The sequence below is a fragment of the Erpetoichthys calabaricus genome, chromosome 1, assembly GCF_900747795.2.
Source record: "Erpetoichthys calabaricus chromosome 1, fErpCal1.3, whole genome shotgun sequence".
Taxonomy (NCBI): Eukaryota; Metazoa; Chordata; class Cladistia; order Polypteriformes; family Polypteridae; genus Erpetoichthys; species Erpetoichthys calabaricus.
Window position 1 is genome coordinate 246,051,868 of NC_041394.2, and position 26,351 is coordinate 246,078,218.

Consider the following 26,351-nt stretch of genomic DNA (forward strand, 5'->3'; position numbering starts at 1 on the left):
TTTCAAGTCAATAGGTGAAACGGTTTGCAAGCTACAGGTGATTTAAAATCCTGGACAGACCAACGAAAAGCCACGGTAGCAAATTATAGAAGAAGATTTTACTGTTTAATAATTTATATTTATATGAAATGTGCTTCTTATATATTACTTCATATTCTCATATGATAATGATGTTAATGTTGTTTATATTGATTTCTATGTTATTGTAAGTGCATCTATGTGTGTATATGTATGTATGTATGTGTATATATGTGTATATATATATATATATATATATATATATATGTGTGTATATATATATATATATATATATATATATATATATATATAAAAAAAAATATATATATAAAACATATGTCTATATGTATATATAATATATCTGTATATGTGTGTGTATATGTGTATATGTATATATATATGACAGCAACACTCATAACAATGACAACACAATTACATTGACAATCATGTTACGTTATTTTTAAAATGTTTCCTTTACTTTTTCATAACCTCTTTAACACACTACTTCTCCGCTGCGAAGCGCGGGTATTTTGCTAGTATATATATATATATATATATATATATATATATATATATAAAAAAGACAGCAACACTCATAACAATGACAACACAATTACATTGACAATCATGTTACGTTATTTTTAAAATGTTTCCTTTTTTTTTCATAACCTCTTTAACACACTACTTCTCCGCTGCGAAGCGCGGGTATTTTGCTAGTAAATCCATAAAAAACGAGGTTAAAATACACTGGCAGGTTCTGTACTTCAAAACATTCCTGAGCCACAGTGCATCCCATTAACTCACTCACTTATTTGCTTATTTCAATATTAAACAGCTGCATTCAATTCTTTAATGGCTCCTTACTAGCAGTAAAATGTAAATGACAAAACAGCCAGCAGTTCTCCATTCAGTTTGTTTTAATTTACATCTGTGTGTGTTAATCATGCACTGTTTGATTTAATAAAACATGCAATATTTTTAACATGTCTGTGACAGACTGAAAATTATCGGTTTTTAGGCTTCAAACAATTTGGAGGATATACATGGAAAGGAAAAAATCTACGATAGAAGAACCTTACATTGCAGACTAACAAGCCATAAAATTAAATAAGGTGCGAGACTGGCAAGGATTGGTTTCTAATTAAGCAGCTGGGTTGGAATGAAAACCTATAGCCACTGCGGCTCTCCAGGACCAACATTGCCCAACCCTGCCCTAACCGCTAAGTCGAGAGAGAGAAAGGTCTGAGTAAACAAGTGCTTTAGTGGTAGTGGACAGAGGAGAAGACAGCTGAACCACCCCATCTTGTGTACACAAATTTTAAAGAAGATCTAAATTAGAAGCACATGGGTATGTAATAAATGCACCATTTTTATGCCTTCATTGCAATGTAGACAGTTTTCGAAAAACACCATCACAGTTTAAATGGTGGAGGGTGTGCGGTAAGACTCGGAACTACAAGAAATAATCACACATTGTATGCCTAACTTAAACAATGCAGCTTACTCTGGTGTTAATTATACTCCTGCTGCACTGCTCGCAAATTCCATCACTGCAGCTTCAGTCTCTAGTACTGGTAGAAGCATAACTAAGTATGTTGACAAAAGAATCAAATAAACAAAATTTTTCTGGAAGAAAAAAAAAAAAAACACCACTATGAAACAAAGGACAATATATTGACATACCGTTTTACAGGTCACTGCTCTACATTTCATCTCCTTAATGTTTCTCATTTTTTCCTCCATTTGCTCCTTTTTTATTAGTGGTTCAAAATACTGCTCTTGAATCTCTCTTTCAGCCTAGAAAAAATACAAATAAAACCTTAGCTTTTAAACCACTTCTAAGTATGCAACACAATATTTTCAAAATAAAAACTGGGGGAAAAAAAATAGAACACATATGCTTGTTACCTCCATCAAAACTTCAGTGTGCCTAGATTTCGCATTAAGAATATCCAGAAACTCTGTCGATTGTAAGTACTGCATTTGCTCACGACGCTTCTTAAGCGCTGGTTCAATGCCTTCTTTCTCCTCTGTTGATAGAAATCAGTTAAGATATAAAAATGAATGTAACTGGTGTAACTAAAAGTAGAGAATTAATTTACTTGGATAACATGAACAAAAGCATGAGAAGCACACTTTGCATTAGTGTTATAAAAATAATCAGAAAGTATTTGTGTAAATTTACTCTCATTTTGGGTAAGGAGGTAGTGGAAGCCTTCCTTCAGAATTTAGGATCAGTAGCTTGAACACAACCACACAACTAATAATGCTCATAAACATAATACTATGGCATCAGCTTTCCTTAAGGAAAAATGCACCTGCATAGATTCAATATAAAAATTTAAACTTACTGGTAATTTTAAGTATTATATTCTCAAGAATATTTTGAAGAACCACTATATAATGTACATTAACAATTTAGTTTAGGTTTAGTAAAACTATTTCAAACATTTTTTACATATTAAACATAAAAGATGGTTGAAAACAATATTTTCTACAGCCAGTGAAGTTTCATCAGCCTTTAATTTTTTTTAGAAAACACATACATACAAATACATACACATACATATACTGTACATATACACACACACACACTAGGGGGCTTCGCCCTCTGCTCGCTTCACTCACCAACCCCAACTACACATCAGACACTTCGTGTCTCTGCCACCCGCACATGTTGTTTTCACGTTCATCAAACAACAAATCTTTTAATTCTCACGGATACATGTCTTCATTCGGAAGAAACACTACTTTTCCCTTATGGCAACATGAATTAAGATGATCTACAAGTCTCCGACTGGTTTAAATCCAAACAATATATTCAATCTCTTTTTGCTGTTCCGTTATTTCACCAAGTAATAATTTCCATTTCTTTGCGCTAATGTGATCTTTACTATCATTTTTTTGATACTTTGAAATTTTAGCACTTTCATCTCTAACCTGCGCTCTGCATGTATATCACGCCAACGTTTTTGAATTCTTTACGACATTCTACTTTGTCATCTATTCTTTGTCTTATTTCCGGCCCTGGGCGTGGTTAAAAATGTTCAGCAAACATTATTATCTAGAGATTGTTAAATTGCAACGTTTTGACGTTTTTGAAAGAGATCACAGTTACATGTGTTATAGCCGGTACCTGCTCATTGGCAGAGATATCACCAACAGTGTAATTGCAGACCGCAGTACCTACGAGGTCAGTCATGTAATGCCCCAATATCACGAAACGCCCTCAACTTCAGTCACGTAACACCCATCACATCAGACTATGATTAACATTATGGCCCCATTACACTATGGTTAAGATTAGGATTGTAGGAGGGTTATCTGAGTCAAAGGGCGTTTTGTGACTGACGTTGTGGGCATTACCTGATCTATGTCATAGGTACTGCAAGCTGCAGCTAGACCCTTCTCGATATCACAGGCACGTGCTCTTCTCCCCACGTAGGGGACGCTCTCCCATCAGAGATGAACACTATCAGATATAGTGGCCACGTTTCACGTTGGAGTGTACCTACCTTCTGCTTGGCCAGAGATACCTTGCCAAGTTTTTACATTTTTGGCAAAGAGATCACAGCTACATTCTCACCACTGATAGCAAAACCAAAAATATTGTATGTCAAGAGGCCCTCAGATACGAAAGTTATCAATATAAATTCCTCTTGATATTATTTATTATTACATTTTTAATTTTTTTTTATTGATTTTTGAAGTTTGTCCCGTTTCACTACCACGCAGGCGGAGCCACGGGGGACAGATAGTATATTATAACAAAAGCAGTATGCCTTTACTTCTTAAATTGAAGAGAATAACTTTTGGAGAATACAATAAATGGAATTGCTCAAATAAAACTGATGTAAAATTCGAATGCAATTGGAGACCAACTAATACTACACTTTCCTTTATACTGACTAAAACATAAACCTGTGCAAAAACAAACATACTTTTTCCTTTATTTGTGACTGCTGATCTCCACACCACTTTTTCATAAATATCTGCCAGCTATATTCTGATCCTCTGAGAAACCTGCAGTAGAATCAACAACTGGGGCGGAGTGGTGGCTCTGAGGTTAAGGATCTGTGCTGGTATCCAGAAGGTTGCCAGTTCGAATCCCCATCACTGCCAAAAGAGATCCTACTCTGCTGGGCCCTCGAGCAAGACCCTTAACCTGTAATTGCTCCAGGGGCACTGTACAATGGCTGACCCTGCGCTCTGACCCCAAGGGGTATGCGAAAACTAACATATTCCTAATACAAGAAATTGTATAAGGCGAAATAAAGAACAAAACAAAAACTTCACCCTGCATCTCATTAGGAAATTTGTGATATCATTAATAACCCTTCCAAAAGTGTCTGGTTAAAAGAAGTTCAATCTATTTCTGCAAATGCTTCAGACTCGTATGGAATCCAAGAAATGAATCCAAGAAGCAGAGCACAGAACTGTATACAGCCTGCTCATGATTTGCTTGGTGCCAGTGAAAGGCATTGGAAAAGCAAGTGCAATTAATGAGTTATTATGTCAATAATTAGATAATATATAAAGAAATGAAATTATATGTATTGTTGGCTATCCCAGCAAACATGGAGGATTCATATGTAGTCAAATTCTTTGAGACCTGGCTGACTGCATTTCTGAATATTGGAACTAAATCAGGTTGCATCAGTAAAACAAGAGAGCATCCTACTTCTAAGTAAAGTCTGGTAGTGGATGAGTCCATTGGTTATACGATAACATAACTAGATGGGCAAAAATAATTCTGAAGGCTTCTAGACTCCATATTTTCCCCCCAAGATTTCTCTGCTGACATGCATTAGATGTGCAAGGAGTCTGTCAAAATGAAGATGCATCCATGGGCTGTGCCGTAGTTTTACCCAGCCTCGCTGAAGGGCACTTATAATAGAGATACCAGAGTATTCAACTGCCCTGTAAGGCTATAGAATTTGCTAGCTTATTAGACTAACTCATTTATCCAAAAGACTTTCAGATAAATTAAGAATTGCTATTGATTGCTGGCTCTTGGTCTATTCGAACCCCATCCCTCTAGAAGTACACTGCAAGTTAAATTTGGCAGGATACACACATAGAAATTTCAATAGGCAATATGTGCAAATGTTATTTTATCATAGATAAATGCTTTTCTGACCTCTTTATATTCCAAATCTTTTCTTTAAGAAATAATTTTATAAAAGAAGTGGCTCAGATAGGTTCGGCCAAGTTTTATAGAATATCTGGATCTCTTATCAAAGCCTTTATTGAAAATGTTTAATTAATCTGAAAGTAACCAACTGTAGAACAGAACAAGACTCGAATATTTCTTTATTGTTAAGAAAAGGAAAAACGTCAAGAAGATTGCAACTATTACATGCCAATTGTTCCTTTAAATGTAGACCTTAAGATTCTTTCAAAAATGCTCAAAATATGTTTAGAGAGACTATCGATTTGTCAATTAAAAACCACCTGATTAATGTCAGTTTATTCAACAAGGTAAGAGGACTTGTTAAAGTTATTCAGATTTTTCAGATATGATTCTTCATTCTCCGACTTCTCTGGTTAGATTAGTTTTGATAAATTAGTCACTATGACACGGGGAAATCTGCAATACATAGTTTATAATCCCTCTCCCTTCCCCATTACTTGATCACCCTTTAGATTTGCTTACTCAGATACATTTATTATTCCTAGATTCATTATAATGTTTAAAGTCACTTTTATTGCTGTCCTTACAAGATTCAAAAAAGGATCTTGAGAGATGGGCAAATACTCCCTCATATCCTGGGCTGAGCTATATTTTGCTTTTAAAAGTGAACAATATTCTTTGATTTTAGAAGCCAATGAAAGCGGTTCCCGTTTTGCTCTCCAACAAAATACTGAAAAACTGGAGCAGTTGGTCTTATCCTTTACATGATCAGATGCGAGACCAAGAATTAGGGCTCACAACATAACAGTATCCATCTGAAAGATTTCAAGTGAAAAATGCTTTAAAATGTTGTTGTGATTGAAACAGGTATTATCCTTACTATTTGCAAACATTGATAAACATTACATGGGAAAGGAGCTATACAAATAAAATGTATTATTTACTTGAAAGGTTGCAAAAAACTGCAGTGAAGCATTTGTAGCAGAAAAAAAAGGATGTATTTATGCATGAATCTATGTTATATGGAAGGACTTTCATTACATGTCTCTCCTATAACAAAACAAAAAACAGAGAAACAAGCTTTAAACAAAGAACTATTTAGTGGGCATAACTGTTCTTTACTGATGTGGCCTTTATGGTTAATGTAAATAATGGTAGTGTCTTCAGTTGCTGGGGTGACTGATAGAAGGTCCTCTGCAACAACTTGACATTCTAAAATGCTGCTAAAGACATCATTTCACAGTAGACCTCCACACTGTTACACTCACCAGCAGCTTCCAAAGAGAATTTGCAATGGAAAGAGGCATTACCCTGAGTGAATTCTCTTGCTGAGGACAGTGTCCTAACTATAAGCTACAAGCACATTAATGAAAAATAACTGAAAAAAATTTAAAACCAAAATAACACATGTAAACATTTTCTTTAAACAAACCACAAAGAACATAACATGCATAATATATAAGGCTTATTTAGCTTTCAGTTGCATTACTAGGTATATGCTTGAGGTCGGTCCACCCTGCGTGGAGTTTGCATGTTCTCCCCATGTCTGTGTGGGTTTCCTCCGGGCGCTCCGGTTTCCTCCCACAGTCCAAAGACATGCAGGTTAGGTGGATTGGTGATTCTAAATTGGCCCTAGTGTGTGCTTGGTGTGTGTCCTGTGGTGGGTTGGCACCCTGCCCAGGATTGGTTCCCTGCCTTGTGTTGGCTGGGATTGGCTCCAGCAGACCCCCGTGACCCTGTGTTTGGATTCAGCGGGTTGGAAAATGGATGGATGGATGCTTGAGGTCCTGGAAGGGAAATATCCTGGTGTGGTAGAAAGCTCTATAAAGATGAGTAGAAACCATACCATGGTTAGTTGCAAACAGAAAGTTAAAGCCAATAACAAGAAATAAAAAGGGTGTTAATTAAAACAATTTGTAAAAATGAAAATAATTGACTTGGGGGGAAAAAAAACTAATCTTATATATAAACATCTACGCGTGGAAGTTTGTGTGTCTGTCCGGCCCAGAAGTGAGAGATGGAGTCGGAGTAAGAGTTCCACCTCAGAGGAAATAAACTCGCTTAGCCACTAATACACAAGCAAGGCTAGCATGTCAGCAAAACGAAACCTCTGAAGAAAGAGACACTCGCAAAATAGCATCCCTTTTACTTTTCCTCCTGCCACTAAAACACAAGCAAGGCGAAGGCGTCAGCAAAACGAAACCTCTGAAGACAAAGTCGCTTAGCTGCTAATGCACAAGGGATGCAAACATGTCGGCAAAACGAAACCTCCTAGGAGAGAGACACCCAGAGTAGTTCCTTTCAATTACCTGACATCTCTACATTTGCATTGAAAAGGCAGTGATGGCAGCTGAAATCAAACATTGTATCAAACATTAAATGCTCCCAGACTATACTTTGTTAGCTTGAGCCTTTTATTGTTCTTTTGCTCCCCTTCTTGTGACATCACTTGTAATTAATGCTGGAATCTGCAGTTTGTAAAAGTCCCTAATGGTACAAACAGGGAAAGCACTGCCCTTCACTCAGACCTCCAATAGGAAATCCACTATTATTTTTGGGCACATACTTGCTGAAACACAACACAAACATATACATACAGTATACATATAATGTAAAGTTAAAAAGGAAAAGTTAATAATAGGTAAATATCAAATAATTGATAATTCACTGTGATTTAAACAGTATGTACAAGGATAATCAATGTCAATATTGACTGAAAACATGTTACAAAAAGACACCTAATGAATGATGTATTGCTCATGGCTATAGATCTCACCATTTTGAACTGAACATCAATTTACTTGTTGTTCCAGATTCACCGACGTATTTCTAATGACCTATTTAATGTTTACTGAATGGTGGACTTTATTTTTCAAATTTAACTGAATTTTAAGTTGAATTTTTTTCTTGTGCAAACAAAGAAAAAATGTTTTCCCTTAAATTTAAAAGTGAAATAATGTAGTAAAGAGTTAATAAATTTAAGTTAAAACATCTTTAAAATTTGGTTTTGACATTACTCTATTAGATTAATGCAATATAGCTACCGAACAATGCCAAATATTATTTATCACAGTCTCTCATTTGCAGGACATAGTTTTCAACTAAGCCGATTATTTGGTCTAATATTCATCCAAATAATCATTTATGAAAGCATTCATTTTTTTCAGCCCTATTTACAATTAGGATAAAAGTGTTACAAAGCCAAAGGAGGCTTGGGCTTTACTGACATTAATTTAGTAATTAAAAGCCCATCTTCAATTTATAGAAGACTTGGAATGTAATCACCCTTTCAATATGGATAGACATTGAAGCTTCACAATCAAAATTTCCTTTAGAAAAATTAGGTTGGGTTTAAAATCAATCAGAATATTGTTAAAATCATAACCATTACAGTGAAGACATGGAGAGCTGCTCAGCATTTGCAGGATGTATTAGATCGGATCTCTGCATTGAGTCCAATTACTAACTACACTGATTTCATACCAGGAGTTATAGATCCTGGCTTCACTTAATAGCTGTCTAGTGAGATTGTTTACTTCTGAGACCTATTGGTGGAGTCTACAATTACTGAGAAATGCAGCATTTCTAAATAACCTCCCCCCCCCCATCTTACACATATACATACACACACTGATAAGTAATAAGAAAAATCGAATTTTGGTCTTTTAAAGTTCTTACCCTCTGGGGAAGAGAGGCTTTTCTCTGCTCTTTTTGCGATATTACTAATAATTGCTTCTGTTCTCTTCCGTTTTATATTATTAGGATCCTCTTTAGTTAGTAGTGTTCCCCTTTCTCTCAGCTTTCTCAAAGCCACTTTCTGAAAGAAAATTCTACATCAACTGAACAGCACTGCTACATTTCTTTCCAGCTTGAATATGCTTTAAAGTTCTAGTTTAGTTTGACTGACCACTAAACTTATTCACCTTAGCTGCAGACATAGGAAGCTCTTGGACAGGGAATGGAGAATCAAAGAGCAAGATGTCCTCCCCCTCTTCAAGTCCTCCACCCAGTTTTGGGGCCAGTGGAGTGGCCATTGTTTTCTGTTTTCCAGGAAATGTATCAGCTGCTTTAGGAGACAAGTGTTCAGAAGTTTCATGGCAACCAGTTTTAAGTGTGCTCTCTAAAAACCTTTAATTAAAATAAAATTAAAAAAAACAAAACAAAACAAAGGTCAGTGGGAGAAGCTTCTATAAGTGCACATATTTAAGCCCAAAATTACTCAATTTGCAAAACACTACCAAAATAATAGAGCGAATAATATCAAAATGGTTTCAGAGCAAGGCAGAAGTCATGTTGCCTGGAACAATCAAGTTCTATTGTGTGTATATGGCGTGTCTTGACAGCCTATCTGTGGCCACAGTTTTAACCAGGCCTTATGCACAAATTCTTATTATGTAACATGAGAACAAAGATATATTCCTCTTAAGCAGCAATATTCACATGCAGAAAAAAATATTTCATCTTAACCTATTGCTTTTGAAGTTTGCCATAAATGTCTGGCTATATGAATTTTACTATATCTATATGTATTATCTGTTGAGTTAATGCATAAATATTTGCACAATGATGGAATTCCTACATGCGTTTTCTGGAGCCAGTAATGAAAGCACTTACTGATAACTATGAGTTGCACAAACACCATGCGAGTTCCAAAACAGCTGAACAAATACACGAATACCACCACGGTAATTTACATGTGCATCATTTTACAATTATAAAAGCAAAATAAATTTTGGTTATGTTACTTTACCAACAAGCTTTGCTTCTCTTTTATGTTTTAAGTCTGACTTCTGTCATACATATCATATAATATCTTATTAATTGCTGGAATCAGACACATTTACCACTCATTTGTCACCAAGAAAACAATGAAAAATAAAAGTGGATAGATACTGCATTAAGTTGAGCTAATCAATACCTAAAAGAATCCTTCTCTTACTGCCTAAAAGTAGAAAATGTATTATTCAAAAAGGGGTTCTGATTTATAGTTGTAATGACAATGACAATTTTATCAAGGATTGACTCATAAAAAATGCTACTAGTCATAAATGACAGAATAATTCACCAAAAAGAGAAGCCATTCCTCTGTGAAACTGTCAAAATAACCATGAAAACACAACTTTGTAGGATTTCTGCTGGTAATGTAGTTAAAAAGATTAAGCTATTAGCAGAGGTGGGTAGTAACGAGTTACAATTACTCCGTTACATCTACTTGAGTAACTTTAAAAAAAAATCAAACTTCTAAGAGTAGTTTTACTGCACCATACTTTTTACTTTTATTCGAGTACATTTGTGAAAAAGAAACGCTACTCTTACTCCACTACATTGGGCAACACTCGAATCGTTAACTTTTTTTCCATTATATACGCTATATTTTTGCCAGAGAGAAGCTGCTAGTGGATCTAATGCATGACTGTTTCACCAATCAGACGTAGCAACAAAAAATCACAAGACTCCGTTTCACCAATCAGACATAGCAATAATAATCACAAGACTCCGTTTCACCAATCAGACGTAGCAACAATAATCACATGGCTCCATTTCACAAATCAGACATAGCCATGCAGTCACATGACCACACACAAACTGTGGCAGCATAGCGGCACAAACTTCTCACAGACAGCGGATAGGGAAAGAAAGAATATATGAAAAATGAGAACCAACTCCTGCTGAAGCTTAACCATCACTTCACTGAGTGAAGAACAAGAATGTTTTAACCAAACATGCATAAGCACAGACAGTCAAGGTAAAGTGAGACTTCTTGTACGTGCACAAGCTGCCTTGTTCTAATGTTATTTTCTATCATATGTGCTATTTGGAGGGCAAGTGAATATGCAGTATTATACTATCAGTGTACAGTATATTTTGTCACTATAAGTAGTTTGCACTGTTCAAACATACATGTTACCTACTGTAGGTATTGGCTTCAAAAGCTTTGTTGTGAAAAACAGATTTGGAACTGTGTTATTTGTGCATCTTTATTTTGTAAAGATGTTATTTATTTGTACTCATTTTTTATTTTATTATTTGGAAATAGCAGAATTTGCACATTATTTTATATTTTTGTCTGTCTTATTACAACATTTCTAAAAAATAAATAATTTATTATGATCAAACAGTTACTCAGTATTTGAGTAGTCTTTTCACCAAATACATTTTTTTACTCTTACTGGAGTAATTTTTTGGATGACTACTTTTTACTTCTACTTGAGTAATATTATTTTGAAGTAACGCTACTCTTACTTGAGTACAATTTTTGGCTACTCTACCTACCTCTGCCTATTAGTCCCAGAGCTACATATGCAGAGAAATCACCCGAGAAATTAAAAAAAAAAAACAAAAACAAAAAAAACACACCTTTTTTGAATATCTTCTGATTTTTTTCTTCTTGCCTCCAGCATTTGTTGCTTCTGTTGCTTTATAAGCTGAGATGCAGTTATGGACTGAATACCTGTTACTGGTTTTCCAGCTGAACCAGCTATAAAACAGATGTCAAAACAATCCTTAAATTCTACAAAAACTATAGCGAGAGTCAATGTTATAACATATTTGAACTACCGTAATGTCTAAGGTTCCCTATGGTAACAAATAAAGTAGTTCCAATCTACTGCACTATTCAATACTTTGGAAGGGGTGAACTATCTGTGGGTCTTTTTGGAGTTTATAACTGTATTAATAACAGGGTATTTCAAGAATATACCAGAGGTGTTGAAGCTGAAATTAACAACAGCAACAGCTATTGGATATCATTTGGATTCCATCCTGTGTGTCTCCTACATAGTTTGCTTCTTTCCGCTATTTTCATTTCGACTTTAGGTGCTCCAAAAAGAATCTATAGAGAATAAACAGCAACACTAAACAGAAACCAATTAAATATATGTGGTTCGATATACACATGAATGCTCCTGTAATGAGCTAGCATTCTACTTATTGCTGTTGCAATGCATTACTAATATTATTACAATTCTATTTATAACCTGAAGATCCTCAGTTGAAAGCTGTCAATGGGATCATACAGAATCTGCACACAAAATATTTCCCTTCGGGGATTAATACAGTGTACCAAATACCAAAAATACCAAATACATATTAACTATAGATGTGCCACCCAACAATTTAATTTTGCACTCTATTTTTCCTTACAGTGCTTGCCAGGGATCACTACCAGATGCAACACGCTTACCAGGTAACAGAAGCATTAGTGGAAAGTGGAAGTCTACTATATTTCTACAACTGCATATTAGTAAAAAAGAAAGCACAAAATACAGGCCTAGCAAGCAGTTAGAGATGAGAGACATACAATAATGAAAGGACAATGACACAATTCTAAAATAGCAAGAGAACTGCCCAAAATTTATTGTACAGGAAAACAACCCAGGTGTGTGAACATATTATACCTGAAACTTTCCCTTGTGAAAAATGATGAAGGTTCAATGCTCCAGGAGTTGGCATTTTTAGTAGCTCTTTAAAATCATCAGAAGACTGAGATATTTTCCTTGATAATACTGCTGAAAATCAAAATAGATATGTAAAACTGCATTGACCCAAACAAACTGTACCAAGTCACTTTTATATTTCAGGTGCAGTAACACCCTTAAATCAGTTCAATAGGATTACTAATACATGCCTAGCAAACATATACATATATACATATTACAAATAACGTAAAAAATAAGCAATAATAGTTAAAAGTTGAAAGAATTAGTTACATAGTTTATCCATTTCAAGAAAACAAAACTATGGTACATCAAATTATTTAAAAAAATGTTCTGTGCCAATCTGGGGTCAAAGAGCTCCCCCCCCCCCCCCCCAAAAAAAGGCATTCCTACAAAAACATCCTGATAGCTAGCTTATGTGGCATTATGCCAATCTTCGGAAGAACACATGCTTTGCCTTATAATGTGCCTTAGACAATGTGATTTTTTTAGTTTATCTTTTTACATGTGGAGCACTGTAAAATTAGTAATGAATTCCCTTATTCTACTGCAATTAATGCACAACTAGCACTGAGTTGCAAAACAGGAAACACCTGTGATTTGGAAGATTTTCCAGGAGTACATTCACACAACCAACATGAATAAATGGATAGCTGCTTTGAAATTCTAAGAACAAAATTGAAAAAAAACTATGTAGAACAACTTTTGAAATAAATTATAATTAAGATTCAAATGTTTTTTTAATATAAAAGAATTAAGAGTTAAAATTTCAGGATTGCAAAAAATGCTCAACTTCCCCTTACCAGATTTTTGGGCTTCTTTGACAATGGAATCCGCTCCTTTAATAAATAATGAGCTTAAAGTTGTCTGACTTGGCTTCCGGGGAACCGTTGCTGCACTTTAAAAAAATAGAAAGTATTATCAACACCTGATGATCACTGAACAAAAGTTGGATTATACAATATAAATATCTAAACTAGCAGATGCAATTGTTTGCCATGCTAACCCAAAACACATTAGTAAAAATCAAAAAGAAAGCAGCCTAAAATCTGGAAAACTTTATGTAAACACACACAATACATAACAACATTAGATAAGGTCCTTAAATAGAAGCAGTTTCTCTTTTGCCATTTTTGCTACAACATATACTGTTGTAGTCAAGAAGATATGCTCATTTTGCAGCTAAATCAGATTATTAATTCTGTACTAACAGAACACAAACAAATGTTTACTATTTTGATGAATTATTATAATCTATACAGGTTCATACAGAGAAGCTGCAAATGCAGGGGACGAAATCCCTCCATAGTGAAAGCCACTTTGGCACAGTCGTTCTTTGAGGCTGCCGCCTTTCCTTTTGTACTTATTTGGTGCTTTTCCAGAATAACTAGACTGCAATTCGGCCCGTTTTGAACTCAGCTTTTTGTACTGTGCATTCACGTGGTACTGGCAGAACGGACACAGGTCCTAAAGGAATTAAAAGAAAAAATTATATTTAAGGGATAGTACTCCGATAATTGTTGGATATGTCAATAAGTTTAAGAGAAGTGAATTTTTATAATGCTGCCACACAAGCTGCAGTCAAAGGTGGGGTTTGAACCTTCAACATTACAAATTTCCAGTCTCAACTACTAGACTTAACTGCAGATAGAAATTATAAATTCACACATTAAGATAAATTAATCTATATAAATAGCAAAACAACACTGAATGAAATGATTAAGACATTTATGTTAAACCTTATGCCCTTTCTAAATGAATACATAGCTAAGCTGGGGTAATAATGGTTTCCATGATAAGGCTGCAATTAATATTTTTGTTAAAAAAAAAATCTTTGTGGTTTGGAAACATTATTATATCAAGAACTTTAACATCTATACATGGGTATGTAAGTGTGGCACTCTGATCACTTTGGATAATATTCAGCTTGACTCTCATTGCAATTTCTCTAAAGGAAAGACCTACACTTTTAAGGGTTATAAATGTCTGTCAGTTTTCCTTCATTAACTGCTATTTCCTTGCAATATTATAACAATATACAGTACTACTTCCTATAGTGTAATATTGCTCTAATTATGCTTCAGAGGGTGTAGCAACACTTTATTACTGCTTTTATTCAGACTAAATATTTGTAAGTAAATAGATAAGTTGGAACACCTGAAGAAATTGCTTATGTCAACTTTTTAAGGCTTAACTTCTGGAAAAAAGCTGTCAGTTGTTGGTTCATTTCGCATAACTCTAAAAATGATATTTTTTGGTAAGTTTTTTTTTTTTTTTTAACCTTTGGCAGTTTAATACCTACTTATGTAAAAATGTCAAGTTATTCACTCGTTCAACTGCTGACAGTTTTATAAAAATGGGAAAAATACGGATCTTCTAAAATTTTTGACAGGTAACGGTGTCTACATACACACTCGTATTTTTATACATATACATGTATACAAGTATATACATAAAGCACTACTTACCAAGTTAACAATTTGTGTACAAGGCTCTCCATTTTTCTTTTTAGCTTTACAAGTTCCAAAGTCTATAGCTTCTCCCATTAGCAAAATTTTCTGTGGATGGTCTACAGATAAAGAAACCTAAAAAACAAACATAAACACACTCCTAAATGTATCATGGCTAGTAATTACAAAACAATTTAAGTATTAAATATGAAGGATTATTGCGAAGTTTTTTTTTTTTTTTTAAAAACACTGATTTTCCTTAGGTGTAGAACATTAAATATAAAATTGCTTGGAGTACCTGATATTTACTGCCACTACCTATACCTATAAAGTAATTTATATCTATAAAGATCTAGATATAACAGATGGAATCAGCAAATTAAAAACCCCGCAAGGATTCCATGGGCTTAATTTTTACTGAAGACAAATTTTATTAAGTAGCATGGACATTCACGGCTTTCTTCTTCCTTTTAACACAACTCTCCACTAGATTTCACACTAAAGATACATAAGCCATAAAAAGGTTTTAGCTTTTTGGACTATGAAAATGACCTTTCAGGTGAAGGATAACACAGTTTTGTTATAGGAATAGTAGATGTCAGTAGCCATTGAAAGGCCAAGTCTCCAGGACATGCACTCAGTTCCATCTATGTCAAAGAGACACTACTTTTCTTTGTCAAAGACTGTATGCTTACCTTGCCAGTTGGGTTACAGAAATGCTCTCCTGCCTGTTCTTCTTAATGTTACCCTACAATGGGCAATATAAAGACACACTTCCTTGCTAGGCGACATATTCTGCCACCTGAACCAGAGGAAAAGCAACATGTTGCTTTCTTGGGGGAGTTGGGGTTTTGGGGAGTCATTCCCAGAACCTGTGGTGCTGCATGCTTTTTGAAGCATGAAGCACATGTGTATTGTTTACTGAAAATGAGTTCTCTTCACTGAGCTTCTGATACTGTATCTCAAGTCAGTCAAGCCAAAAGAGAATGCTGTTGTTTCTGACTAACAGTATCACTTCTTCACAGCATGCTCATTCCTTTTAAGCCCTGCTACATTATGCCGGACTTATAATTTCATTTTGGTTCTTTATGTTTCTGGTAAGTATTTTGTGAGCATTCTGACAGTGCAAAGGTGCTGTAATGCTGTTGGAAAACTGTGTTTTTGAAGTATGCTAAATTATTTCTAATATATAATTTGAGTGCTTTATTTTAGTGTGCGTTTATTTTAGAATTATTTACATAATGACTTTTACACTATATGACCAAGACTATAACTATGTCTTACAGCTCATAAACTGACATTCTGTAATCAAAATGTTCTGCAACTGAAACAGCAGCAGGTATAAATGACCTCATTAAATCAATATTCATAAAGTAGTTTTAATGGAATTTTGAAAACATAAAATTCTGGGGTATATGTAAAATCGACATAAGCAGGAATTTTGGGAAAATGAGCATAAATTGCTAAAGGGTGTCATTGTTTATTAGAATGTGTATGTTTAAGTTTAGATAAAGTAATTAGTATGTGATGCTTGAAAGAATGTGAAATGGAGGCTTGGGACATTAACATTAACATGTTTTGTGCTTAGCCAAAAGTAACTCAATGAACAATTAACCAGTCCATGGGAACTATCAGTTGTCCCTGATTTTTGAGTGATGAAATATCTTGCAAAAGGCAGTCAGCAAGACACTATAAAAGACGATTTTAAAAGGCACTTGTAGATACCGAGATATCATTTCACTTCAGTTTTGAAGGAAAAAAAAAAATAAACACCTACTACCTACACCATCAGAACCATCCTTGGGCTTCATTTGGTTTGGATTCAGAATTCCAATAATTGAGCCAGATTCTGTTTTCCAGTGTTCTTTGTGGACATCACCAAAAAGGAACAAAGAGACATAAGTGTCCAGGTTTCGAAGATCACTGAGTCTCCAGATACTAAATGTTTTACCCTAAAAATGAACAATAAAGTGTTAATACATGGAAATAACAACTAAAAAAGTGCAAGACTTTTTATTTAATTAATCTGATAGAGCTTTTGAATGGCTGTACTTAAAAGGGAATGCATGCTATCTAGTTTGGGCATTTCAGTTGTCCGTGTAAATCAAGTTAATACTATATGCTATTTAAGTATATTTATTATCAATATATTATCTTGTGGACTGTATGATCACACAGCTGCTGACTCGATAACCACATTTCCTTGTGATTTTCTTGCACTGATAAACTAGTCCAGCTATTTAGTCATTATTATGCAGACCTTCAAACCAAGTGACTTGTCCAAGACACATTCATTATACAGTACAGTGGAACCTCGGGTCACGACCGTAATTTGTTCCAAAACTCTGGTCGCAACCCGATTTGGTCGTGACCCGAAGCAATTTCCCCCCATAGGATTGTATGTAAATACAATTAATCCATTCCGGACCGTACGAGCTGAATGTAAATATTCAGATTTTTAAATATTTTAAGATTTTTAAGCACAAAAATAGTTAATTATACCATAGAATGCGCTTTATTAAAAACCAACCATAAACAACCAAGAAAGTAACATTGCAGGAGTTCACGCTAATAGCCTTACGAACCGATCGCTGTAAACACTTTTTTTTTTTTTTTTTTTTTTTAAATGAGTTTTAAGCACAGGGAAAAAAAAATGAACATTTGAAAAATCCACAATTTATACAAAACTAACCATAAACAACCAAGAAAACTAACCTTGCATGAGTCGAGTTCTGGCATGAAAGAAGTGAGGAGGAACTGGGTGGAGAGGAGATTACAGTTTTGAGGTAAAGTCCCTCTGCGCGATGCGTGTCTGATCGAGAACAATGTACTGTACGGGTACAGGGAGAGACTGAACACATGCGTAAATCACCGGCGTATACGAACCGGAAGGGAGACGAAATAGAGCACAAAGAGTTCACAGCGAATGCACAGGGAGAGACTGAACACGTGCGTACATCACCGGCGCATACGAACCAGAAGGGAAACTGGCTTGTTCGTCACCCAAGTGTGTGGTCGTGAACAGATGCAAAAGTTTGGCAAACATTTTGGTCGTAACCCACTCTGTACGTGTTCAGAGACTTTCGTGATCTGAGGTTCCACTGTATTTAGATGGACAACAAAAGAATACTAAAATCTCCACACATAACCTTCATACCCAATGTATCTTGTATTTTCCAAAACAGCCTTATCCATTAGAGGATCATGAGGAGCCAAATCACAACATATATGTACTTTTAATAAGGGTTGTCAAATTTTTTTAAATTTATATTGACTCGCTGCAGTTTTGCATCCAGATAGCAACACAATTCAAACTTTGCCATGGTATTCAGATTTGCACAAGCCTTTTAGAAATTACAACAGTAAAACACATGACCTCTGAAGAGGAGTGTACTGAGTATAATTATTTTAACAGAATCCCACTGCAACTTATTATTTTCATCTTAATATTTCTACCTCAACAGCCATAAAAAAATAAATAAAAAAATTCAGGGATGTACTAACTGTACATGAACTGTGACCTTGAGAATAAAAGATACAGCTCATCTGCAAAGAATGGATGTCTTTTAAACATGCAGATGTATTTAGCTGCTACTCCGTTTTTATGCATCATCGCAGCTATACAATTTTAATCTTTATTTCGAGTAATTTTTTTTTTTTTTAATTGAAACTTCCTTTTCACCCTTGCCTTTTATCATTTGTTAATTTATTTCATTAAACTGTTGCTAATTATTAATATTATTAAAAATAATTCTCAAGGTTCAGTTTTCTGCTTTTTTTTTTTTTTTTTTTTAAAAAAAGACCCAGATAAAATTATTATATTAAGCATAACCACTAAGCAACTTATTGACATAAATGTATCACCAATTGTTAACCAATGTACATTATAACTACAAAAAATACTGTTAAACACTAAAATATAATGGAAATGGGCACGTGATCAAGACAGCCATTTTCCAAGGGTGGGGGATTTGGACTTTACCTCCCAAAAATGGGCACACCCGTGCTACATCAGTTTTCTGTGGTAATCAATGAATGATTGCTGCTTGCTGCTTTTTAAATTACTTAATTAAAATATTATAATCTGCAGACCTTTACTGGCAGGACCCTCTATGTATTTCAGTGGCCTGTGGCTAAAGGTGAAAATGACGTAGATTTGGTAGATCCACCATCTGTTAGAAATGTTGATGTTCAGTGCTCTTGGATGCCATTCATTTTTTATTAGGTCTCTTTGCATGACTTTTGAAAAATGCATGTACATCATTTTTTATTTTGTTCCAGCATTTGCTGATCTTTTATAAATTGCACATCAAAAAGGAGCTATAGCGGGGCCTTTTCGCTAAAGGTCTGCAGCCAGACCCTTTTGATGTAATATTGGTGTTATATACCACCCCAATGCCTAAGTACTGGATAACAAGATTCAAATTTTCTTTATCTAATCTATACTTGTGTTCTTTTCTAAGTTAAACACATATATTAAATTTGACACAAATATTAAAGAGAAATTATGCACATTCGCTACAAAACAGACAATCAGAATATTGAATGTATTTAATTTACTTACACTGTTGGAGCTTTGAGGTGTAACTTTACTCACAACCACACCAAATGTAACCCAGTCACTTTCATCTAACTTTTCCCGCAAAAGTTTGTCTGGCAGCTGTGAAAGTCTTATTAGTCTACGGCCTGACATCTTGCGCTCCATTTCCATTGAGGACACATGGGGTTTCCTAAAATTACCAAAAAGAGGTTATATAGATTCAGATGATGGTTTATCTATTCCTTTAATGTTGAATGACAGTAAATATGAATAAGTTTTACTTCTAACCAATAACAAACGTTTGAGTAGTGTATAAAAATAAAGAGATCAATTTATTAGATACATTTTATGGATAAAAAAAAAAAAAAAGCTGGTAGAAAAAACAACCCAATCAAAAGAAAAGAACAGCAAATCTTTATATATAATCTTCATTTGGATCTTGATCTTTGTTTGTCTGCGAATTCACTGCCTTGTGTGGTGTTCCTGCTGTGTTCAGTAGAGGGCAGTAGTGATGGAGGAGGAGAGGAAGTGAGGGGGAGGATCGTTGGATGAGGTTGGGAGTGTGGTGATTAAAGAGGATTGAACTAAAGGAGACTACGTGCTGTTTGTACTGGCTGAATACACAACACCTTGGTTGTTACTTTTGTTTACAAACACTATCGATAGCACTCTTTGTGTTTAGATCGGGCGTCGACACCTGCTTCGTTGTCGAGACTGTGGTTTTTTTGTGTTTCTATCGACCGTCATTGGCAGCACTTCGTCCAAATCGAATGTTCACCCACTTCTTGGAGTCGGCAGTCAGAGTATATAAGTCGGGCACACTTCTGTGATTTTCCATCAGTCGGCGTTTGGAGTTCAAGAAAAAAAAGGATTGCTTCTTCCTTACTCTTTGGATTGCCACAAAGCAACCTGCGAGATTGGAGAAAGGTTGAGAAGAGATCGTAACAGGAAACAACAGCGTCATGAAAACGAGACGGACTGTGAACGGAGAGAAGCAGAAATGCTCCTCCACCACCATATAATTACTATTCGGACAGTGATTCCGAGTAGGCCGTTCCTATCGAATCAATGTCCAAGGGTTTTGTTTTCTAATTTTGTTTCCCTTATTAAAAATCACAATGCTGTGCCAGTTCACGACTGGCAGCCGCGTTTAAACAGGGAGCCCTTCACAGACAACTTTAACACGCGCAACGTAGTTGGGCGCACATGGCTAGTACAATAATATGATCCGATGATGATCCATTTAACTCAGCACTTAACCATCACACAAATGATAGGCCACTCATTATACAGAGTATGTGTAGCTTATCTAACATATAAAGCTGAATATGTGTTTGCTCATCAGATATGCAAATAAACACCATTGAACTTATCTTCAACAAACTGCAGTTTCCCCACTTATACAGATGAAGGCTATATTTTGTTCCAAAGTTTAGTTGGTGCACACATTGCATGCAATGCCAGGTGCCCCTGTTGGTGCCCATATTGCATGCAGTGCCAGGTACCCCTGCTAGTATTAGATAAAACAACAAGTAAAAAATGTTTGGCCCAAAACAGGCAAAATTAAATTAAATACCTGCATAAGAAGAAAAAACAATACATTAAATTAATATTAATAATAGTGCACAGGTGAAACTCACTTGATTCTGAGCCCCGAGAATTTCTCTACAGTTACATCATGAATGTCTCTGGAAACAGGGGACACTTTTAAAGCAGCTGCTTCTTGATGTCTTGCTATTGGCATGGGGCTTTCGGTTGGAGTTATTCTATTATTACTCTGCTGTGGCTGTGAAGACGTACTAGCAACCACAGGCTTTTGAGAGATCGATTTTTCTGAAAGGAAAAAAGTACATGAGGCACGAATAGTTGATACATTATTTTACCTTGAAATATTACTTATTTAAAATAAATGCATATTACATAGAAAACAAAAGGCATACTGAGCGAATTGCTCAAAATCAGAAAGTAGCTAGTGATTGGTTAGATGATTTGCTATGTGGCACAGTGGTTTGATTGTTTGTCCAGTGTCGGGTCCTAATCCACTGGGTTGCAATGCCTTGATTACAACACGAGCATAGAATGGAATTTTACAAGTCATAATCTATATTTAAAATAAACATACCTCAATTAATGTGTATCTAATTATCAATTTCATTTAACCTTTTACTGATTTTGAATAAAACTAAACAACTTCCTACATAAATTTGATTTTGTAATGTTTAATTTCTTGAGATTGTTTGAGAAACATTAGGCATCACTAACTACTGATTTAGTAAAAACATATAATCCATACCTACTACCTGATGATTAGGTTGATGAGCGGTTCTTTTCTTCTTTGGTTGGGAGTATGCAGCATTAAGCTGAGATGAAAAACAAGGAGACTCATGGACTATTCTAACCTCACTTTTAGTGCCTATGGTGGTTACAGGCAATTCTGTGGAAAAAAACAACTGCATTAAAATTTTACTTGAAATCATTCTCAGCTAATAAAAAGGACTATCTATACTAATAAAAGGCAAAGCCCTCACTGACTGACTGACTGACTCATCACTAATTCTCCAACTTCCCATGTAGGTGGAAGGCTGAAATTTGGCAGGCTCATTCCTTACAGCTTACTTACAAAAGTTAGGCAGGTTTCATTTCGAAATTCAAAGAGTAACGGTCACAACTGGAACCTCTTTTTTGTCCATATACTGTAATGGACTGCAGCTCGCTGGCCGTGGGAGGCGGACTTGCGTATCGCATCATCACACCACCCACGTAATCACGTGAACTGACTGTGAACAAAGTACGTACAAAACAAGGAAGAGCCCCAAAGAGTGCTGAAGAAAACATTCATTACACAATTGAGAAGGCAGCGAAACAATAAGAAGTGAGGGAGTGACGCATACAAGCATATTCATAAGTGCCGCTACTGAGGAAACAAAGCACGGTGTAAACCGTAAGTTTAAATTAAGTTTATAGAAACGCTCCCACTACCGTTTGCAATACCATATTCGCGACATACAAGTTTAATGAGAAGACACGAGGTATAAACGAGACTTTGGATCACTTTGTAACAGAGTTAAAATTGCTGTAGCGAGAAACTTTTAAGTGCCTGGTCTTAGCTAACATTAAATTAAGCCGTGGACATCGCAACATCACACAAGAGAGCGGCTCACGTGAACTGACTGAACTTTGAGGCAAGATTGCTTTTCTCCTGTACAACTATACGTTGCATTCTCAACAGTAAGCTTGCACGGCTTGGTCATATTACAACCGGAGTGCTGAACTGACAACGTGGTATACAAACAGAACTATAACAATCGTAATAAACGAACAAAAAAACAGCAGAGAACCCATGGATTTGAGCGACTGACGCATACAGACATATTCATGAGTGCAGGTACTTCGGAAACAAAGCACCGTGTAAACCTAAAGTTTAAATTAAGTTCATAGACCTTCAAAAGGTTGCCATTGATTAGAGGCAAGATTGCTTTTCTCCTGTACAACTATACGTTGCATTCTTAACAGTAAGCTTGCACGGCTTGGTCATATTACAACCGGAGTGCTGAACTGACAACGTGGTATACAAACAGAACTATAACAATCGTAAAAAAAGAACAGCGGAGAACCCGTGGATTAAATAAAAAGGCGGCTTCCTTGGCGAAGCAAGGAAAAAGGAAGACCTTATATGGCGTTCGTTTATAAAACAGCGGAAAAGCTGTGTTAAGGCTGCTTCACAAAAAAACAGCAGAGCGCCTTATATGAGCAGGCAGTCAGCTAAAGAAGGGAATCAATAAATAACTATAATCTTAATAAACGAACAAAAAATAGCGGAGAATCTGCGGACTACATAAAGGAAATGGGTACCTGAACAGAACAGTGAGTCTCAAATAGCTACACAATAACTATAACAATTGTTATAAACGAACAATAAAAGAATACAGAACCGCTAAGCTAGGAGAAAGGACAGCCTTATATGGTGTTCGTTTATAAAACAGCGGAGAGGCTGTGTAAAGGTAGCTTAACAAAAAAACAGATCCTTAACAAACTGTTATTGGTATATTTTCCCTCAATTTAAAAAGGTTTTCTTTTCTTCTTAATAAAAATTTAAAAGCAGTACTTCGCTGCTGCGAAGCGCGGGGATTTGGAGATACAGTAATCCCTCCTCCATCGCGGGGGTTGCGTTCCAGAGCCACCCGCGAAATAAGAAAATCCGCGAAGTAGAAACCATATGTTTATATGGTTATTTTTATATTGTCATGCTTGGGTCACAGATTTGCGCAGAAACACAGGAGGTTGTAGAGAGACAGGAACGTTATTCAAACACTGCAAACAAACATTTGTCTCTTTTTCAAAAGTTTAAACTGTGCTCCATGACAAAACAGAGATCACAGTTTCGTCTCACAATTAAAAGAATGCAAACATATCTTCCTCTTCAAAGGAATGCCTGTCAGGAGCAGATCATGTCACAGAGATAGAGAGAGACAAAATCAAACAAATCAATAGGGCTGTTTGCCTTTTAAGTATGCGAAGCACCGCGGCACAAAGCTGTTGAAGGCGGCAGCTCACACCCCCTCCGTCAGGAGCAGACAAAGAGAGAGAGAGAGAGTTTGTTTTTCAAGCAAAAATCAATACGTGCCCTTCGAGCTTTTAAGTATGCGAAGCACCATGCAGCATGTCCTTCAGGAAGCAGCTGCACACAGTGCAACGTCCCTATCGTCTAGGTGTGCAAACAGCCCCCCTGCTCACACCCCCCTACGTCAGCGCAAGAGAAAGAGAGAGAGAGAAAGTAAGTTGGGTAGCTTCTCAGCCATCTGCCAATAGCGTCCCTTGTATGAAATCAACTGGGCAAACCAACTGAGGAAGCATGTACCAGAAATTAAAAGACCCATTGTCCGCAGAAACCCGCGAAGCAGCGAAAAATCCGCGATATATATTTAAATATGCTTACATATAAAATCCGCGATGGAGTGAAGCCGCGAAAGGCGAAGCGCGATATAGCGAGGGATCACTGTGTATATATATATATATATATATTCACGGCATTCGTAGTCTGAATCACAATCTGATTGTATGGGTGGTTACCTACCAGGTAACGCTTGTGGATGGCCAGCAAGTCAGCTAACATCCGCCACGGTGCCCTCAGTTGTGAGAAGCAGATCATAGAATGGTTGAAAATAGTTTACTGTCAAATAATGCAAAGAGTACGCGACACGTGTTTTGCCCTAATTCTGGGCTCATCAGGCGTACACACTCACTGCACTCCCTTACGGGAATGTGTATGTATGTATGTGTGTATATATATATATGTATGCGTATGTATGTATGTGTATATATGTACTGTATGTGTATATATATGTTGATATGTGTATATATATATATATATATATATATATGTATATGTAGATATGTATATATGTATATGTATATATATACATGTTTACATAACCTCTTTAACACACTACTTCTCCGCTGCGAAGCGCGGGTATTTTTGCTAGTGTCTTATAAATGACTAGCACTGCTGAACTACTCCAATCCAACATATAAAGAATTAACATATTAGAAATCAATACAAAAATGCAACCTAACAACTTACCACATTGTTTTCTAGGTGGAGATACCTTTTGTGAAGGGCTGCTCAGAGATTTCTGAGTAAGCTTCAGCTGTTCTTTTAATTTCTGCATTTCCTTCTGCATTTGTCTTAATTCACCTGAAAACAAATCCATACTGTTAATTAGGGGAATCTTGTGCTAGCAAACATCAGCAGATTTATTAAATAACTCCAACAAGTTAAGAAATAAAGATATGTCAAACCCTATATACAAACACATTTATTTACTTTTTTGTATAAGTGCTGTTATTAAGGCTGCAATTTCCTAAAAAGTTAGGCTGACGGCATATTTTAAAAAAAAAAAACAGGAAAAACAAAGTTTAACTTAAGGAAGTATCTAACTAACAACACATTAAATAATGACCTTCTAAGTCTTGCTTAGTCTTAGCCTGTGTTACTGCAGATGACATTTGATTTCTCCGATTTTGATCTACAGGCTGCACTTCTTTATTAAGGTCCTCAATGTCTCCAAAGAGGCTGGCCACGTTTTCTTTTTTTCCAGTATCCCCTTCTGCACCACCAGCTAATTCTTCCTCCTCCTCCATGTCAAACAAATCATCGAAGTCATCTGTTTCTTCAATCTCATTTTTTTCGAGTCCATCCTCACTGCCAAAACTTGCTGCTTCATTTTCTTCTATTAAAGAAGCTAGCAGGTCTAAATCGGCATCACCTATGTTTTTTAAAAGTAAATTCAGGTTTTGGCATTAGAATTAGGTTAGGCTGAGGTTTTTAACATTCAATCAAGATTAGAAATACAGTTTTCAGTAGTATAATTCCTGTGTAAAACTCCTAACAGGTTTGAGGAAAATGTTTTAAATGTTTTATGGAAAACAAAACTCAAGAATTTTCACAAGTACAAAATTTGAGGGTTTACCTTCCATTGTTAAAATGCGGATGGTTTAAGGTAACAAAGAAAATCTGAAAAAAGAATAACAAACGTTAGGAAGTCGATCAATAAATATTTGATAAACACATTTTTTTTATTCTGCAGGAAATACATAAAGCAAATTATCACAAATAAATAGGTTATATAAATAAAATGAAACGTATAATACATTTTATTTATATAAATGTATAACAAATAAACGTATTATTAATAAGTGTACTCGTAAAAAAAATCACTCGTATATTATACAGCGTCTTTAATTTTATACGGTCTTAACCGTTCCTGTTTGAA

At 35.5% G+C, this 26,351-nt stretch overlaps 1 protein-coding gene across 3 annotated transcripts in view; it reads right to left on the reverse strand.

Moving 5' to 3' along the window:
* mcm10 (minichromosome maintenance 10 replication initiation factor) overlaps positions 1-26,351 on the reverse strand; it is a 35,172-nt gene that overhangs the window by 8,350 nt on the left and 471 nt on the right. For 2 of the 3 annotated variants that reach the window (XM_028813650.2, XM_051931224.1), the window contains exons 2-17: positions 26,049-26,092; positions 25,539-25,844; positions 25,160-25,273; positions 21,872-22,012; positions 21,219-21,411; positions 19,603-19,768; positions 16,823-16,990; positions 15,057-15,173; positions 13,859-14,055; positions 13,392-13,486; positions 12,550-12,660; positions 11,510-11,630; positions 9,076-9,280; positions 8,831-8,969; positions 1,927-2,048; positions 1,702-1,815 (exon numbers count right to left, since the gene is read on the reverse strand). In XM_028813650.2, the coding sequence (XP_028669483.2) occupies positions 1,702-1,815; positions 1,927-2,048; positions 8,831-8,969; positions 9,076-9,280; positions 11,510-11,630; positions 12,550-12,660; positions 13,392-13,486; positions 13,859-14,055; positions 15,057-15,173; positions 16,823-16,990; positions 19,603-19,768; positions 21,219-21,411; positions 21,872-22,012; positions 25,160-25,273; positions 25,539-25,844; positions 26,049-26,055 (2,316 nt within the window). In that variant the 5' untranslated portion in view covers positions 26,056-26,092. The remainder of the gene's footprint in view (positions 1-1,701; positions 1,816-1,926; positions 2,049-8,830; positions 8,970-9,075; positions 9,281-11,509; positions 11,631-12,549; positions 12,661-13,391; positions 13,487-13,858; positions 14,056-15,056; positions 15,174-16,822; positions 16,991-19,602; positions 19,769-21,218; positions 21,412-21,871; positions 22,013-25,159; positions 25,274-25,538; positions 25,845-26,048; positions 26,093-26,351) is intronic. The other variant, XM_051931226.1, reaches the window with a different exon arrangement.